Source organism: Ctenocephalides felis, unplaced genomic scaffold (genome assembly GCF_003426905.1).
Source record: "Ctenocephalides felis isolate EL2017-DRISC unplaced genomic scaffold, ASM342690v1 CF-g0.4_SCAFFOLD_03573, whole genome shotgun sequence".
Lineage (NCBI taxonomy): Eukaryota > Metazoa > Arthropoda > Insecta > Siphonaptera > Pulicidae > Ctenocephalides > Ctenocephalides felis.
In genome coordinates, this window is record NW_020539727.1 from 13323208 (window position 1) to 13341908 (window position 18701).

The 18701-nt window shown below is 27.0% G+C and overlaps 1 protein-coding gene across 1 annotated transcript in view; it reads right to left on the reverse strand.

The window, feature by feature from the left end:
* The window catches only part of LOC113389560, a 34411-nt gene extending 17043 nt beyond the window's left edge, over positions 1 to 17368 (reverse strand). The window contains exons 1-2 of the mRNA XM_026626581.1: positions 17334 to 17368; positions 15070 to 15211 (exon numbers count right to left, since the gene is read on the reverse strand). Of these exons, the coding sequence (XP_026482366.1) occupies positions 15070 to 15211; positions 17334 to 17368 (177 nt within the window). The remainder of the gene's footprint in view (positions 1 to 15069; positions 15212 to 17333) is intronic.
* Between the last annotated feature and the right edge of the window lie 1333 nt (positions 17369 to 18701).

The window sequence follows — 18701 nt, forward strand, 5'->3', positions numbered from 1 at the left end:
ACATCTCATTCAGTATGTGTTACCATTATATAATCCATACTTTTTCACCAAACTGTCCACGTATTTAAAACAGGGTTTTGTGTCCTCCAGGGGTTGGTTTTCCAATGTACATCGTACTTCATCCCCTGGAAGGGTTGTAGAGCAAATTGAATTAAGTGTCTCATTGAAATGAAACTGCGTCGGTCTGTTTTGTACGAACAGATAGGACGAATCTTGATTTTACTAAGAATACTAAAGTCTCGTATATGATTATATGGGTTGCTTGAGGATTCTTTACACGTTTTTCTCATAAATTTTGCATTTATGATCTCTTCAACGTACTCGGCTTGAATATTAAATGCGAGGATTATTACATTATAGAAATAATTTATAAGCTGAATAAACCGAACTATCGCATTCTGGGATACTTATATATATATATATATATATATATATATATATATATGTATATATATATATACTAGATGATCCCGTCTACAATTCAAAAGATCTAATTTTTTTAGTATCCTATCATACTTTTTAATATCCCTGCCTTTGTGATTCATTTAAAGTCTTAGCATAAGCAGTATAAGAAATTAAAAAAAAAAAATATAGTATCTGCAGCAAAGGAACAATATGACACCTGATTTTAACACACAACATAATTGCTTCAACAATTTAGTCTACAATTTTCATAATCTCGTACGATATATTAGTTGATCTTTGGCAATTATAATTTCTAAAGTACATTTTCCTTACTAATAATTTAATAAACATTATTATTTATGTTCAAATTTTAGGTGAATCAATTCGTAAAATCTAGTTAATATGTGCACTATTCAATCTAAGATCAACTAGATAAATATTCCATATCCAATGCCAAACAAATGAATTTTTGACACGTGAAACAAAATTCTAAATCACTTTTTTAATAAGTAGAATTTTTATGTATTGTTAAATAATTTAGTAAAGTAAACCAAAATGCGACATGCATAAGCATATGTAATTTTGGACTTATTGCGTTATTTTTTAAACTCAATTATATAACTTCATCTGCCCAACATGTATACATTTGACTGTATCTTATATTATTTTAATTTCTGGCACATCTCAGCTGCTTTTCGGCAATAATAATGTAGACATTACATTTTTCTTGTATATTATATTCTAATATTATCTAGGCCCATAATTTCATCTAGATTCAAATTTCAAGTGAATTGACATTTCTAGCAGATGACGGTTCAAATGTTTCCAATGCCAAACAATGATAAGTGGTTTTTTGGTAATTTTTGCCATTTATTTCTACAATATTACTATAGTTTTATTGTTCATTAAAACTTGAAAATTTCCTTTGACAAACTCTAAAAAGAATTATCAAAATCCGAAAAACCGTTTAAGAGAAGTATCAAATCAATCAAGTAATATTAACGGGGTATTCTATATCAAAAGTTTTAAAAATAAATTTTGAAATTTTTAGTATTTAAATATGTGTTCAAGAGGATTTTGAAAATAAAGTTTTTGCTATCATTAAAAACTAATTAATACGATTTTCAATTGACACTTTTCATAAATTTAAATTATTTTTGGATATACAGCTTTTTTACTTGAAATTCCACTATAGTCTTTTTAATAGACTTCTTTGAAGTATGCACTAAGCACATCATTATATTTCGATTTGTACTTTTTTTTAAAGAATTAGAGAATATCAAAAAAATGTTATAAAATTATTTTTTTTCGACAGTCGCCATTTTATAAAACTTCTTTCTAGAGAAAAAGAAATGCGACATTATTTTACTTTAATAATATTTGTTTTCTATTTTTGATTATTTGGAGAGCTAAAATCAGGGGTCTGGTCACGTCCAATTTTTTGAGACCTTCTAATTTATCATGATAGAATTAAAACCGTCTTACAGCTTTGAAATTTCAATTTTTTTCTATATGCTTAAAACGTTATTTATTTTTTATTATATAAACAATGGTTAATAAAAATATTTTTTGCATTTTTTCTACTACATTTTAAAAATCACATAAAATTTATATATCTAACATAAATAATTAATAATCTACATTTCATGAATATAAAAATGCGGATTTCTTCGTCGTAAGTGGCATTTTGCCTTAAAACATCGTAATGATCGACAATCAATGCGAATTGAGATTTAGCAACTTTAAAAATTATCGAGATAAAAGTTTGAAATTATTGCAAATTTTAATGATTTTTCATTATTAAAACACTTTGCGTAACCCGTGAAATGTTTAATCAAGATTGTGAAAAATTTCAAGAATTAATGACAAAGAAACGACCTAGCCTATCTTTACAAGAAACCATTCAACACCAAACTATTTTTTGCTAACAAATATCATTCAAACAGCTTTTTTCAAAAATTATATAAAAGTTTTGCCTTGTATAAAATACGAACAAGTACTTGGATAAAGAAGCATATTTAATATTTGTTGTAATAAAAATATACAAATTTAATGCAGTCAAAATAGTAATGTAAAGAAGCTGGAGCAAATTAGCTCTCAGTTAGATTAAGTATCTCATGATTTTATATACAAAAACAAAGAAGTGTACAAAAATATCGATGTCTAATAGAATCATCATTAAATTACAAAGTATTGAATTTTAATTAAATACACTTAATTATCAAACTAAAATGACTGGACTTATTAATACAAGCATTGTAAGCACAACCATAAACTTAAACAAAGATGATATTTATGGAAATGCTTTCCAGAAGCAATATAATTAATAAAATTACAAAGATAGTAAGTCTGCTAGAAAAATGACAATTAAAAATCGCTCTTGTTTTCAGAATAAATAGATGAAAATTTTATCTATATTACAAACTAGATAAATAGTTTTTATAGAAATATAATAAAAGTGCAATAAAAATACTGCTTAGTAAATTGAATCTCTAAACTTGGGTAAAAAGTTGGTAACAGTTGTAGTATTTGTGTGTATGGGGTGTCAATGTATGTACGTGTATGTCTATTTTATATGTACACAGGATTAATTATATATTCCTGGGAACAATTGTTCGTCACACCATACAATGGTTAATCTTGTCCATTATTGTCTGGGTTGACGACAATACGACAAATGATTCCGCATCACATACACACAGATATATATATATATATATATATATATATATATATATATAAATATGTGTATATGCATTTATTCATGAATTAATGAATACCGTCTTCAAAGTCCTTTTGTCCTCAAACTAATTCATAATAAGAGATTAGCACGACGTTCCAAGATCATTCAGAACATCACAAAGCCAGCACATTTCATTCTAATATTATATAAGATACGGTGTAATAAATTTAAATAAATTAAATCCAAAGTTGACAAATTCTTCAAAATGTCATTCATAAATTCTTAATCTAAAAATTAATTCCAGATAATTATAAAATTGTGAAATTATATCAATATTCATAAAGTGATCGATGCCATGATTTTTGAAAATTTTTGCAATAGCTTGAAATACATTTTATAATTTATAATAAATGCACTTGCTCGATATTTTATTTTGCTGCTTGATATCGAATAGTGATATACAATTAATTAAAATCAAATTTTATGTAATATTATTTCATATGCAACCAATTTTAATATACACTATACATATAAATATACATATACATACATATAAATATATATTAACATAATATGTGTGTGAAAATTTAAAATTATATATAAATATAAATCTTATAAAAAAGCGATCATAGAGGCAATTAGAAGATTTGAATACACTTAAATGAGTATTATGAAAAAAAAAGAGTGCGCGTAAGGTTCACACGCGATTGAAGTAAAACTTATTTGCTACTCTACAAGATGGCATTTAAGTAAAAATAAATACATCATATTACAATTTTGAATAATGTTCATTAGTAATATGGTAACACTCGTTTATTTGTACATATTTATTAGTGTCAACCATTATACATATTTATATAATGATAAATTATAAATTATATATTCATAATAGCATTAAAAATATGTATGTTATTTAAAAACAATAATGTAAATAAAGCCAAACATCAAATATGACATGATCGGTTTGTCATTGTAATTAGCATTTAGAAATGAGGATGAATTTTGAATATTTGATTTAAAGGAGAGAATTTGATCCGAACACTATTTATCGATTGCTAGTGATCTGGATAAAAATAATTTTTTCCATTTTTTTGCATCTACGATTAAGTCATTCCCCACGAGTCTTGCTTAAACTTTTACCGAACTAGATATGTTCCATCTTCAGGTTTTCTGCAAATTTTCCTTTACCTTAAAAAAGTATATTTAAGTACAAGTTAGCCATATTTCAGAATTCACGATATTACAAAATAATTTAATATTTTGATTACAAAAGTATTAACTAAATAAATAAGTGTTTTTTATTAAGTCTCAACAAAAATCAGACAATCGTAAGACAAAACATATCTACATAGTTCTAAAAAGTCTTAAAATAATATGTAAAAAATATTTATATTAGTTTATTATAGTTTTTATTAACTTCCCGTAGGGCAAGTTATAGTAATCAAAAAAAAATCGAAAATAAAAATTTTTATATATCTTTACGTTTCAAAGGTTTCTGAATATTTTGGCATACCTTAAAAAAAATTGATGTATGTGTGTGTGTATGTGTGTGTGCGTGTGCGTGTGTGTGTGGGTACAAATTTTCGTCGACAATTTCGGAAACACTGATGAACTGATTTGAATAATTCAAAAAAACATTCGATTTGTATTGAAAAGAAGACGTGCTGATTAGTTTTTGGCGAAGGCAGGTCCAGCCGTTCCGAGGATACGGTACAAAAAGTGCCAAAAACGGTAACTCAGTTTTTAAGAGAAAGGAGCGTCCGAATTTAATAATTCAAAAAACACTTTACTTGTATTGACAAGGTGAAGAACCGATTAAATTTTCATAAAGGCAGGTCTAATGGTTTCGGAGATCTAATAAAAGAAGTAAAAAAAAATGCCATTTGGCGGTCAAAAATGATCATTAGACATATGCACATCAAATTTTCAGATATTTTATAGAGATTTTAACAATAAGTATCAATTTTGTTTGCATTCCTATGTGTTCCGTACCAATGTTTATTCGTTAGACGGCGACGCGGCGCTTACGCGTTATAACATTTTGTCTCTATGCAGTTAAAGCAGTACGATTGCTTTGAAAAAAAGTTCAGAATTTCTAAAATATGTCAAAATAAAGAATACATTTTTTTTCAAAAAAATTTTTTTTTTCCAAAAAAAGTAATTTTTTGTCAAATTCCTAGTTTTTTAAAAACCTAATTTTTGCGAAGTAAATTTTTTTTAAAAATGTTAATCGTTTTTAAAAAAATAATAATTTTTGGTACGGGAAGTTGCAGCAATTTGCCTTAAAGCACGATGCCCTAAAGGCCTTAAGACAGAATTCCACTTACAGCTAGTTTTATCTTTCATTGATCTATAATTTTTAATGCGTCGAGTGTTTGAACTTCCAATAAATTTTTAATGATCAATTCGAACTGTGAACGGGAAAAGCTTTTGTCCTTTATACAAAAGACTATCGGAGGAATCAAACGGAATTCAATTAGAATCACAGACGATTCCGCGTTAAAGAATTCTGCTTAAAGCGATTTGTGCTGTATAAGACGCCGGGAGATGTATTCTCGGAGGAAATATATATTGAGAGATATTTCTAGAATTGAATATTTTGATAGAAACTTCTTCACTTTATGCACTTTTACCAATAAAGTTTTCTCCAGAATACTTGATGAATTTATATTGAGTTAATTAATGAAATTATGATTGATTTCTGCAAGCGTCTATTCTTTGGTAAGGCCAATGTACTGGAATATTACTCCGAAACTAGATAGATTTAAGAAGAAATTAAACTTGAGGAGCCAATTTTCGGATAAAATAGAAGTGTTATGTTACGGATCTACATTCGTATGAGTTGGTAGTAACTTGTCAAAAAGCTATATATATATAGCTAAAAGCTGTGTAACCAGGCGTTTTACAAATAATGTGCCAGGTCTGGATAATAAGATTTTTATCAATCGATAAATAGTGTTCCGATCACATTTTCGTCTTTAACTCAAATATTCATCCCTCAAATATATGCGGGCGAGTTCTTCAAAATAAAACAACCTACCACCTTTATAAGGGCGTCTTTTAGCAATTTGATACATCCATTTCAATGCACGCTCCTTTGGTTACGAGACGATCAAAGGTTTTTCCATCTTCTTGTTCCAAGATATTTTCTACCACATCATAGGGCAAAAAAAGAGAAAAATTCTGAAAAGCGTTTTGCAAAATACCGATAAAAAGTTTGGACCGGTGATAGATGAATGTAAAACTTTGAAAAGAGAACTAAATAACATTTTTTATTACCGGCAATAATTTTGTTAATTTACCAGTAGTCTAATTTTCTACCACATCATAGGGCAAGAAAAAGAGAAAAATTCGGAAAAGGGTTTTTCAAAATGCGGATAAAAAGTTTGGACCGGTGAAAGATGAATGTAAAACTTTGAAAAGAGAACTAAAGAACTTTTTTTTATCAGTAATAATTTTGTTAATTTACCATTTAGCTGAGAGAAAAGTAAATTAAATAGCACTTTGAGGAAATACTGAAATGCTGTCCATAAATATTAATGTTCCAACATATTTCCTACCACATCATGGGGCGAAAGAGAAACATTCGGACTACATTAAATTAGTATATTTTTTGAATTGCAACAAATATTAAATATGCTTTTTCATGCAACTATATTTTATACCAAAAACGCCTATATCTTATAAAAATATATATAAAAATGTTTTATATCAGTTTTGAAAAAATCTGTTCGAAAGATATTTGTTGGAAAAAAAATAGTTGGGTCCTGAATAGTTTCTTGTAACAATAGGCCAGGCCGTTTCTTTGTCATTAATTCTTGAAATTTCTCATAATCTTGATAAAACTTTTCACGGGTTTACGGTTAATGTTAAAAATCATTAAAATTTTCAATAATTTCAAACTTTCATCTTGATCATTTTTGAAGTTGCTAAATCTCAATTCGCATTGATTGTCGATCATTTCTTCGTCTTAAGGCAAAATGTCTCTTACATCTTTTACAGTTTTCAAAATACGGATAAAAAGTTTGGACTAGTAATAGATAAAATTGTAGAACTTTAGGATGGAACAAAATTTTAATGTTCATGGAGACTAGGTACAGTATTATATTTTACTATTTAAAACGTACTTTATTAGTGTACAAAGTATTGATGATATTGTCTAAAATAAGAATATTAGCATTTTTCCACTTTTTCGAAGAAAGGAGAAAAATAAATTAAGGATGTCTTCTACCTTGTTAGCTCACAAAACTCGATTTTTTATATTGTATTTTTCTATTTTGTATATGAATATTTTAGGGTTACATCGTAGTACAAATTTTGATTTAATAAAAAATTCCTGAATCAGAAGAATATTTTACCCTGTTCCTTGAAAATAATAAAACACATTAAACATTTAGGCCGTGTACTGAACGTAAGTTTATTGATTAGAAATTATTTCTATATTATTCATAGTTACTATAAATCTTTGAAGTTATTAAAATAAAAAATATTTTTTAGGCAAGACAGATATTACAGCTGTTCAAAGAATGAGATTATATCGCCAGCGAAAACAGTAAAAAAAACACAAGCAGTCAATGAATGTATGTTAATTTCAATTACATGAAAAATTCTTCAAACACAATTATTACATAATGAGTGAAATTGTGAAAATAATATTTGTTTAGGCGTTGTTTAACATAATCCACTGTGTGAACAAAAAATAGAGAATTTATTAATCAGCAATTACTTCATTTCTCTAATGAATGTCCAAGTCCTAAATGCTAATTACAATGACAAACCGATCATATCATATTTGAAGTATGACTTTAATTACATTATTGTTTTTAAATATTATAAATATCTTTAATGCTATTATAAATATATTATTTATGAAATTATCATTATATAAATGTGTATAATGGTCGACACATAATAAATGTGTGCATCACGAGTGTTACTAATAAACATTATTCAAAACTGTTATGTAATGTATTTATTTTTACTAAAATGTCATCTTGTACAGTAGCAAATAACTTTTACTTCAATCGCGTGTGAACCTTACGCGCACTCTTTTTTTGTGCTTTGAGCGATAATTTTGTGTTTAAAAATATTGTCTAAAATTGGTTTTTTAACCATTTAAGAACCCTCTATTTCCTCGTCTATATATAATACAAGAGAAATGTTTCTACAGCATTCTTGAAAACGCATTTCGCGGTCTCGGAATTTTGAATAAAGGAATCATTTTTATTTTATACCTCACTCTCTCACTTTATTTTATATTTAGGGATCGCATTTTACCTTCTACAGTAGGAGTAGACACTTTGAACTGCAAGTCGTAAACGTAAAAAAATCATCAAAATTTATTCGTAATGAGAAAAACATAGTTAAAAAATTAAATTAATAGCTCAAAGTACATAGCAATATTTATATTTAGGAGTTAAATTATTTTATCTCAGACAGATCGTAACACAGATCTTAAAAAATCGTCTATTATAGATCGTCATCATTTGTACAATGCAATTCGATACAAACATCATTTACAAATTAATTCATTAATTAATGATTATACATGGTAGTGCAAACTCATATACAAATCATACTTTTTTAACTTCCCGTAGGGTAAGTTATAGTAATAGCAAAATAAACGAAAATGAAAATTTTTATATATTTTACATTTCAAAGGTTTCTGAACATTTTGGCATACCTTAGAAAAAATGGATGTATGTGTGCGGAAACAAATTTTTGTCGACGATTTCTGGAACACGGATCAGCCAAATTGAATAATTCAAAAAACATTCGATTCGTATTGATAAGGAGACGTGCTGGTTAGGTTTTGGCAGAGGCAGGTCTAGCCGTTCCGAAGATATGAGGCAAAAAGTGCCAAAAAGAGTAACTCAGTTTTTTAAGAGAACGGAGCGTCCGATTTGAATTATTCAAAAAACATTTTACTTGTATTTACAAGATGAAGAACTGATCAAATTCTTGGGAAGGCAGGTCCAGCAGTTATGGACTCTCAAAAAAAATAAGTTAAAAAAAGGTCAGTTGGCGGTCAAAAATGATTATTCGACATATGTACATCAAATTATCAGGTATTTTATAGAGATTTTAATAATGTGCACTCATTTTGTGCAATTTTTTTGTGTTTCGTACCAAGATTTTTAATAACAGTACGGGAAGTTCCAGCAATTTGCCTTAAGGCAAACTATACACCACTAGTTAATATATAGTAATGCAAACTAATATTCAAATCAAAACTTCTTACTTTTTGCTTTAAAACAAAGATTAACCTACGGAGATTACAGACTATACAAAACAAAGCTTTACGACTAGCACTTAAAGGAAGCAAACAAAAAAGGATTATTATGGTCAAACAGCTGTATCTCCAAAAATAATTTAATTTTTAAAATTCCTCCCGTATGCATATTCTTAAATAATTAAACATTGAAAATATAATATATTTCTTAGAATTACTACGTTAGAATATTGATAAAAATATATCAAGAGTCTAATTTTTTTTGCAAAAACCATATTACCAATTTTAGCTAGTAAAAATGTTACTAGTAGTTAATAACAATCAACTATAATAATATCATTGAAATTCATAGATGTGTTTTTATTACTGTAGGCATAAAAATCTGTATCAAAAAGGTATGTTTATTTATGCAAACATCCTATACGTCGTAAAACATAGGCATAAAATACTATGGATAAAACTATATGCGTGATTTTTTCCAGAAAAGTCCGGAAAATCCTAAAAAAATCCGGACTCGCCATGTATATGCTAATGAGAAGACTTACGTCGTTTTTTGTTGTTGCAATATCATAGTCGTGCGAAATATATGCCAATTGCCATTTTGCAAAAAAGGATGCATAATATACATAGGAAAATATTTTTATATAAATATACATATATATATATGTACTATTAGGGTTTGAAATCTTTTCTTTGAATTGGGTACTTGTCTATTTTTGCGTCGGTAAATCCGCACATTTGAATATAACGAGAGTGTATCGTTTTGAAATTGCGGTGTTTTTACGACAAATAAAAACAGGGAAAAATAGTTTGAAGGAGAGGTATGCAAATATTATATATATATATATATATATATATACATATATATATATATACATATATATATATACAATAGGGTGGTCCTTAATATGGATATTTTCAAATTTCTTTGCTCCCAAGGGCTCAAATGCTTCCAAATTAATAAAAAAATCCTCCAAATGTTTTAGCTCTCAATATTGTCTTTTAGGTAGAGCGCTATTCAATGTTTTGTATGGAAATAGCATGAAAAATTTTTCAAAAATTTAAAAAATGTATTTTAAATATAATTTAGCGAACAAATGAATGAGTTTTTTGTTCAAAATTCGACGCTCTACAAAACAACTTATAAAAAACCTGTTTTGCAGAGTGTCTAATTTCCAATAAAAAATGACACAAATTTTCAACTTCAATTCATTTGTCGCTAAGTTATATCTAAAAAAAATTATTTTAAATTTTCAAAATATTTTTCATGCTATTTCCATACGAAGTTTGATTGAATTGCGCACTATCTAAATGTTAATATTAAGAGCTAAAACTTTCAGAGAAGTGTTTTTTATCTATTTGGAACCATTTGAGCCCCTGGGAGCAAGGAAATTCGAAAATGTCCATATTAAGGACCACCCTAATATATATACAGGGTGTTCCAGAATTCAACGTCAAGCCGAAACAGAGAGACAGTATCAATGAAAAAAATGAGAAAATAAATTTATCAGATGCAGTTGAGAAAATCAGAAGCTTTAAAGCTCAACCTAAAGAGCTTTGGTAAATTTATCAACTTTTTTCGGTTATTGTAGTTAATTTTTACTAATTTTGCTCATTCAAAGTTTCGAAACGTAACCGTAAATAACATTTCTATGATCACAGTAAAAATTATTAACAAAAATGTCTTCAGTTTTCTAAAATTATGACTATTTGTTTAACTATGAATAAATTTAAAATTTGTCAAATTTGAGAAAAAAAGTATGAAGTCTTTGAAGAGAAAAAAAGTAGGAAGTCTTTGAGAAGAAAAAAGTATTAAAAAGTGCTAGAAAGTTCCATTAATATTTAGGGCAATTAATCAGAAATGTAAAATGATACAATACTTATACTAAAAAAACTAGTAAGTATTTAACTAAATTCAATTTAATATTAGAATATATTTTTATTAAATATCAGCAGAGTTTCTTAAATGTTCATAAAAACACGAAGTTAATGATGAATCATAGTATTTTTTTTTTGAACATGTCGTTAAAGAATACTAAAATTAATTAATTAAACTTCACATATTTAGAATTGTTTATAATTTGTTACAATGTTTAATTGTAACTTACGTGAAACAAATGTCATAACATTTAATAATCGATAATAATATATAGAAGAAATAAACAATTACTCCAGAAAAACTCGAAAACTTCATATAGCTATTGTTATTATAATAAAATTGATGTATTGTATATATAATTCAGTTTGATTTAATATTCAAAATTCAATATCAAAAATACTTCAACAAAAAAAATTTAAATTTTGTTCACAATAATTTTTATAAATATACAAATTTTGATTTAATTTAATATAATATAAGGAGGTTTAATTATATATAATATAAGAATGATGAAGAGCGACATCTTCCAATTAGATTTGTATATCAAAATTAAAATAGTAAATTAAAGAAAAACAATTTAAACTGATTTTGGATTTGAAAATCTTGTAAACAAAACAAACTTTAAATAATTTAGGCTATTCCTCAAAATTGAGTAAATATGATTGTATTTTATTAGGCAACTGATTAAAATTGAATAATGAAAAAAAAAAAGTATCTTATTCAATTTTGTGGTTAATTTGTGATTTTGTTTGTTGATCTTTTATTTTAATGATTTTACGAGAAGAAAATTGACCTCATTTGAAAGTTTTATCATTATTGCAGTAGAGTCTTCAATAAAATACAACATTTATTAGGCAAATATTTGCATACATCATCATCTTTTATTACTTGTCAGTAATTCCAAGGTATTGAACCGTGTTCAATGCTCTCATAATGATCTCATTGAATTTATGAGCTGCCAATATATAATTTTCATCGTATGTTTTCAACTTAATCAAAAGCCATGACTAATAACAAGAATTATATGCCAACTTGGTACGACAACTAATCTTTAAGAAAATTACAAGGCGTTCTACATATAGAACATTTCCTAGAATGGCATCTGTAATTTAACTTGGAAATGAAAGTCATGGAAGAAAATTTGAATGGATGAATTGGTAGTAAATGTAAAATAAACATCAAAAATATTTAGGACGACCATTGGGTTGCCTCTAAAAATCTATTAAGGAAAAGTAAAATCACAAAATGTATAAACTATTTCGACAGAAGAAAAAAAATCAATTATGATCTGCAAAATATTTTTAAATTTTCTATCAAAATATTTTACTCAAGGTAATTTATTTTATCTCGAGTAGTTTTACATCGATAGTAATATTTATTTGATCAGAACTATGAATTTCAAAAACATTCGCCACATCCATTCCAAACAATTAAATTTATTGCAAACGTCGCAAAAATTTACGATGGATATGAAATAAAATGGCATTTTGAAAATATTATGCCCTGTTAAAAATTTATTGCTTTTGATGTAATGATCGAATAAATGGTTGTAAAACATATATATATATATATATATATATATATATATATATATCTTATATATAAAATTCTTCTATAATGGGGTATGAAAGATTAATCCTCCTAAAACCCAAGATTATTCGGATTTTCATAAATCCTTCTGAAGTTTGTTAAGGGAATTTTTCAGGTTTCTTTGATTTTTAGAAATATAGTTAGATTGTAAAAATGAATGGAAAAATTTACAAAAAACCGCTTATCAATGTTTGGCATTGAAAATATTTGAAGCATTGTTTTACATTAAAAACAAATGAAGGCAAACATTTCCATTCACATTTAGGCTAAGATAATTATTAAAATATAATGAGCTATTGGAAATAAATTTGTTCTGTAAATTGCAGTGTAAAATTTTTATATAGAAATTTATTAAACATATTTTAATATATGTTAAAAGGGATAATTAAAGTGTTAACTGTGGTAATTGAGAATCATCATTTTACAGTTTTACATTTAACATCACTCCTATATTAGTGTAAATAGTAACTCGAAAAACAATAATTATTATTTTTAACTGTATGGTAAATATTAGTATAGGGTATTAAAAAAACGTAGATGTGGATACAGGACGTCTGTAGGGTCATCTAGTATATATATATATATATATATATATATATATATATATATATATAAAAGATTCTTAACCAACATTTATGAAAAACAAATTTTCAAACTAAAAATTCAACATTTTAAAAAAGACGTTGACCAAAGTTTGGTTAAAAAATATAAATAAAATAATTTTATTGTTTTTGCATAGAGGTCATAACTTTGTCAAATCCATTAATTATTTGTCAACCAATTTTCAGTCACAAATTTGATAAAAAAAAAACTCAAAATACAGTAAAATCTGCTAGTATCTCAAATCAGATATTTTTAGACCAATTCTAAAATAAGATGGATATATATATATATATATAAATAATTTTGAATAAAGAATAAAACTCACTTTGGATTTAAGATTTCTCTAAGTAAGATATTTCATGGAGGTCATAACTTTGACAAATCCGTTAATTAATTGTCAATTAACTTCCAGTCACAAACTTGACAAAAAATTTAAAATACAGTAAAATCTGCTAGTGTCACAAATCAGATATTTTTGTACTAATTTTCAAAATAACTAATATATATAAAAACAATATATATTGCATAATAAAAAATCTGACCCTGGATTTAAAATTTCTTTAAGATAAATTCTCTCTTCTAAAATAAATGAAGCATTTAGAGACAAGAAAATTCAAAAACCCCAAAAAGAAAATTCAATGAAAGTGTCCTAGATGGCGATTAGAAATTTGATCTCCTTATGAATTTTATAATACAAAATTTGGGGTTCATGTTTAAGTGAAAAACATTATTAGTTGAAGAAATTAGGGTTTGTTGAGTACTATATAAAAATTTAAACCAATTAGAGATTAGACTCCTAAACTAGTGAACTTACTGAACGAAATCAATTTCGATCTATGTTACCAAATAATATGGAGTGTGCCACAGCAAAGAGCGGCCGGGCTAGCTAGTATATATATATATATATATATATATATATATATATATATCCCAATACTCGAAATAACGATTCGGAACGAGATGCTAGCAATTTGCTAGCATTCTTCCATATAATGTTTTATTTATCGACCATTAAAGATCGCCATAGTGACCATAAAGGAAAGTTAGTGGGGTGTCCTGATGATAATAATTCAAAATCGAATTCCTTTAGAGCTAATATATAGTACATGTATATCAATAGCAAAAAAAAATATAAAACTGAAAAATTATAGTAGAAAACAGTCAAGGTAAAATAGATGAGCTTTATACCAAATTCATTCCAAGATCATTCCTACGTTTTGGCTAACTTATTCTCTTCCCAAACTACTGTCCATCTTAGGAAATTAAAAATCATTTATTTTTAGAAGCGATGTATCTATTATTATCAAATTATCAACAACATGTATCAAATATTTAATTAGAGAATAAGAATTTCAACAGAATTTACTAACTTATTAGTTAAACGAGGTCTAGTCTTAGCGTACATTTTGGAAGTTCAGAGTCCTTACTATTACTATGAAAAGTGAGTTATTATTACTATTATACACATAGGATAATAAAACATGTACATAATTATATATATATTTTATCATGTCCCACCTAATGCAATAAAAAATTCAAAACTAAAACCAAAAAAAACTATTATTACTATGAAATGAATGTAAGTACAACTTCACTAAACCTCTATCAATTTACTAGATCACACATAGTATAATGTAGTAGATTTAATTTACAAAAGTATTTTTTATAGGTACTCACACTTGCCAAATTGTGATTTATGTTTCCCAAAGCCTGAGATCTGTTACTTCTTCCATTCCTGTTGCAAGAAGGTAAAAGGGCCTGGAGGTCGTCACCTCCGGCGTTATTGCCGGAACCTCCGCGCCCTTCCAGGCGGTCATGTCTGAAAAAAAAAGAAAAAATCAGATTTATATTTTTTTTATATTTATATTTATATTTATATTTATATTTATTTATACAACACAATTGTACAATTATAGATATTATATGGTAGATAACTTAAATTAATTAATATGATAATAGAGATAATAATAATCATAATGAACCAATTGAATTTGATCACGTATATTTTCAAGCCAATTGATAGAAGATTTTATATTCATTTATTATATAGCTACGGACCCCAGAACCGTTCTTGATTATATCTTCTTATATATAAAATTGGAGCTCTGGATCAAATGATCCGGCAAAACTCGATAACGGCTAAACCGATTTGGCCAGTCTTATTTTTGAAAAACTCGTGCTAATCAGTAGGTTGTCGAAAAGGTGAGATATTATTTCAAAATCGCGTACAAACTTTACATTTTTAATTTGAAATTTTTTGTAGAAGCGTTATTTGAATAAAACCATGGACAGTGGCTAATACGTCAAATGTCAAACGTTTTTAGCAGATGATGTTCAATTACGTTTAATAAGATGATTTACGTGAATAATATTTAATTATGATTAAATTGTAGTGAGTAGTTTTGTTTGTAGTTTTATTTATATACAAACACGTTATTAAACGGGCCGCAAGTGTTACTAGAAACTAAAAATATCAACTTTTTTGAAATGTTAATATGAAAATGCACTTTTTCGCATATTTTTCTCAAACACGGTGCTCTGAAAGATCTCATTCGTATAATTATATACTCATTGGTATTTATAAAACATTTTCTAGGTTATATTATTTTTTAATTATGTTATATAAATTCAGAACCTAAATTTGGTATCGATCAAAGAAACATTTTGTCGAATAACATTTTCCCAGTTATAATTTACCAGAATTCATCGAAGAATAGATAGTAATATATAAATGTCCGGGGTTAAAAAAGTCCACCACCGATGTGCCAAAAACCAGTAAAGTTTGGCATTGTTTAACAACAATATTTGAAAGTAGAGTGAAAAAGATGTATATCCAGCTATAACCTTGATTCTCATGCCTTTGCTATCGGGAGATAAACGGTAATCTTTGAAAATCCATAATAAAAGTATTTTCTTCCGTTGGTAGTTTTTTAGCATTAGTTAAAAATGTAACTATTTTGTAAAATATCTTTAAAATTAAAATAAGACATTAAACCTATTTGCCATCTGGCCGTTTCAAGTTACCCCGTCTATGGGGTAAAAAGGTCAAATTTTTGAAAGACATAAAAAAGCACATTACTACAATAATGAGTTTTACTGAACGTAGTCAGATAATTGTTCGTTTGGAGTGTGTTATTTGTTGTGATATAATTGGTTTGGTTTTTAAAATATAATTCATATTTGTTCAAAGTCAAATTGGATCTTTGTGCCTCGCCCTGCTCTGCATATATACTTTTTATTAAATTTACTTTAATTCATCGAATGTTACTTGAAACTTTTCAAAAAACTGGTCAAAGAAGAAATACTTAATTCATTTTCTATCTGTCCTCGCAGATATTTGAAAATTTTTTATAAGCTAAGTAGTATTATTTACAATTATACACAAAATCACGGATCAATAAGTCGAAAGACCAAAAAAGACTTGGATTGGATTATACCATGTTTTCTATAGAAACTGTATGTATTTTCAAAATATAGACAAACTAATAAGGTTTATTGTATTTATAATACCTCATTGTATATGGCATTCAAACAACACATCCTTATACACTTAAAGTATTAATATTTTTGATTCTCTAGAAATTGTTTAGAATATACCTTACTTAGCAAAACAACGCTTGTCGGGTCAGCTAGTTGGATATAAAAATAATGTCATCTCTGTTTTTGTAAAAGGATACTTTTTAACTCTAAATTAACTTTAGTTTTGCCTCCTGTACCAGAACCTATTTTCTCATAAAAAATTTAATGAATTGAGAAGTAAAAATTTTGGCTTTTGCATTTTTATGGAAGCGCAATTTAAATAAAACAATGGACGGTGGCTAATACGTCAAATGTTAAACGTTTTTGACAGATGATGTTTAAATACGTTTAAAAGGATGTGAATACGTAAATTTATAAGGAAAAATATACCAAATTTATCATGTATTATTCTGCCTACAAACCTGGTAAATCTGTCTTGTACCCATCCATATATCATTTACAATTTACCTTTCTCTAAATTCGACTTCAAAAAGAAATGCCGAAATCATACATCTTCCGCAAAGACTACTACTTAGCGGGATTGCTTTCATGCAAATATTGCTCTCGAATAAAAAAAAGATGAAATGCGAATGAAATAAAAAAAAACTGGGCGAAAAATATACAGTATGTAAATTTATGGACAGAAAATCCTTGGGAGTAAATTATTCGGGACGTGTGCCATAAGTTAAGAGAGGCATATGTTAATATTCTGACGTTAAAAAGTGGTAGAGATGGAGGAGATTTATGGTGTTGGTGATCTTTCATTGATCTATAAACCAGTTAACTGTGGTTGACGCATATATTCGTCATGGAAAAGTGCCAAAACTTTGTGTGTTGGCGAGTATACACGTCACGCGTATAAAACAATGACCATTTGCTATATAAATTAAATGCTTATTCTGAAATGTCAAGTTGATTAGATTATTTTGAGGCTGTATAAAGTAAGTACTTGCATAAACTTCCACAAATGTAAAAATATTCTTTAGAATTAAGCTTACAATCTTATATATAAAAATGAATCGCAAAATGTGTTGGTAAGCGCATAACTCAACAACGCCTGAACCGATTTAGCCAATTATTTTTTTAAAATGTTCGTTGTAGTCCAAGAATAGTTCTCACGGCAAGAAAAAATCGAATAATTGCCGAAAAAACCCTAAAAACAGCTCTTTTCTTTTTCCATACAAACGTTTTCTAACTAAAACGTAGAATCAATTTGAGCTTTATTGCTATTATATAAAGTTCATATTAAATTACAAGCACTCACTGTATACTCCTTCTAAACGATTATTCGGATTTTGATAAATCTTTTTGAAGTTTGTTAAGGAAATTTTCTAGGATGTATGTGATTATAAAAATATAGTAATATTATAGAAATAAATGAAAGAATTTGCAAAAACGACATTCTAACTAAAACGTTGAATCAATTTGAGCTTTATCGCTGTTATATAAAGTTCATAGTAAATTACAATCAGGGAGAGACTGAACGATTATTAGGATTTTGATAAATCTTTCTGAAGTTTGTTAAGGAAATTTTCTAGAATGTATGTGATTATAAAGTACTGGGATGTACGTGCAATATTGTGAAAATAAATGTATAAGATGTAAAAAAACGACATGTCATTGTTTGCATTGAAAATAAATGAAAACTATCACCTGCCAAAAATTTCAATTTACTTATGAACCTAGACAATATTAGAATATGTATAATAAATTTATGATTATGAATAAAAAAAATGAAATGTCTACATTATTATGCCAAAAAAGCAGCTGAGATGTGCCAGAAATTACAA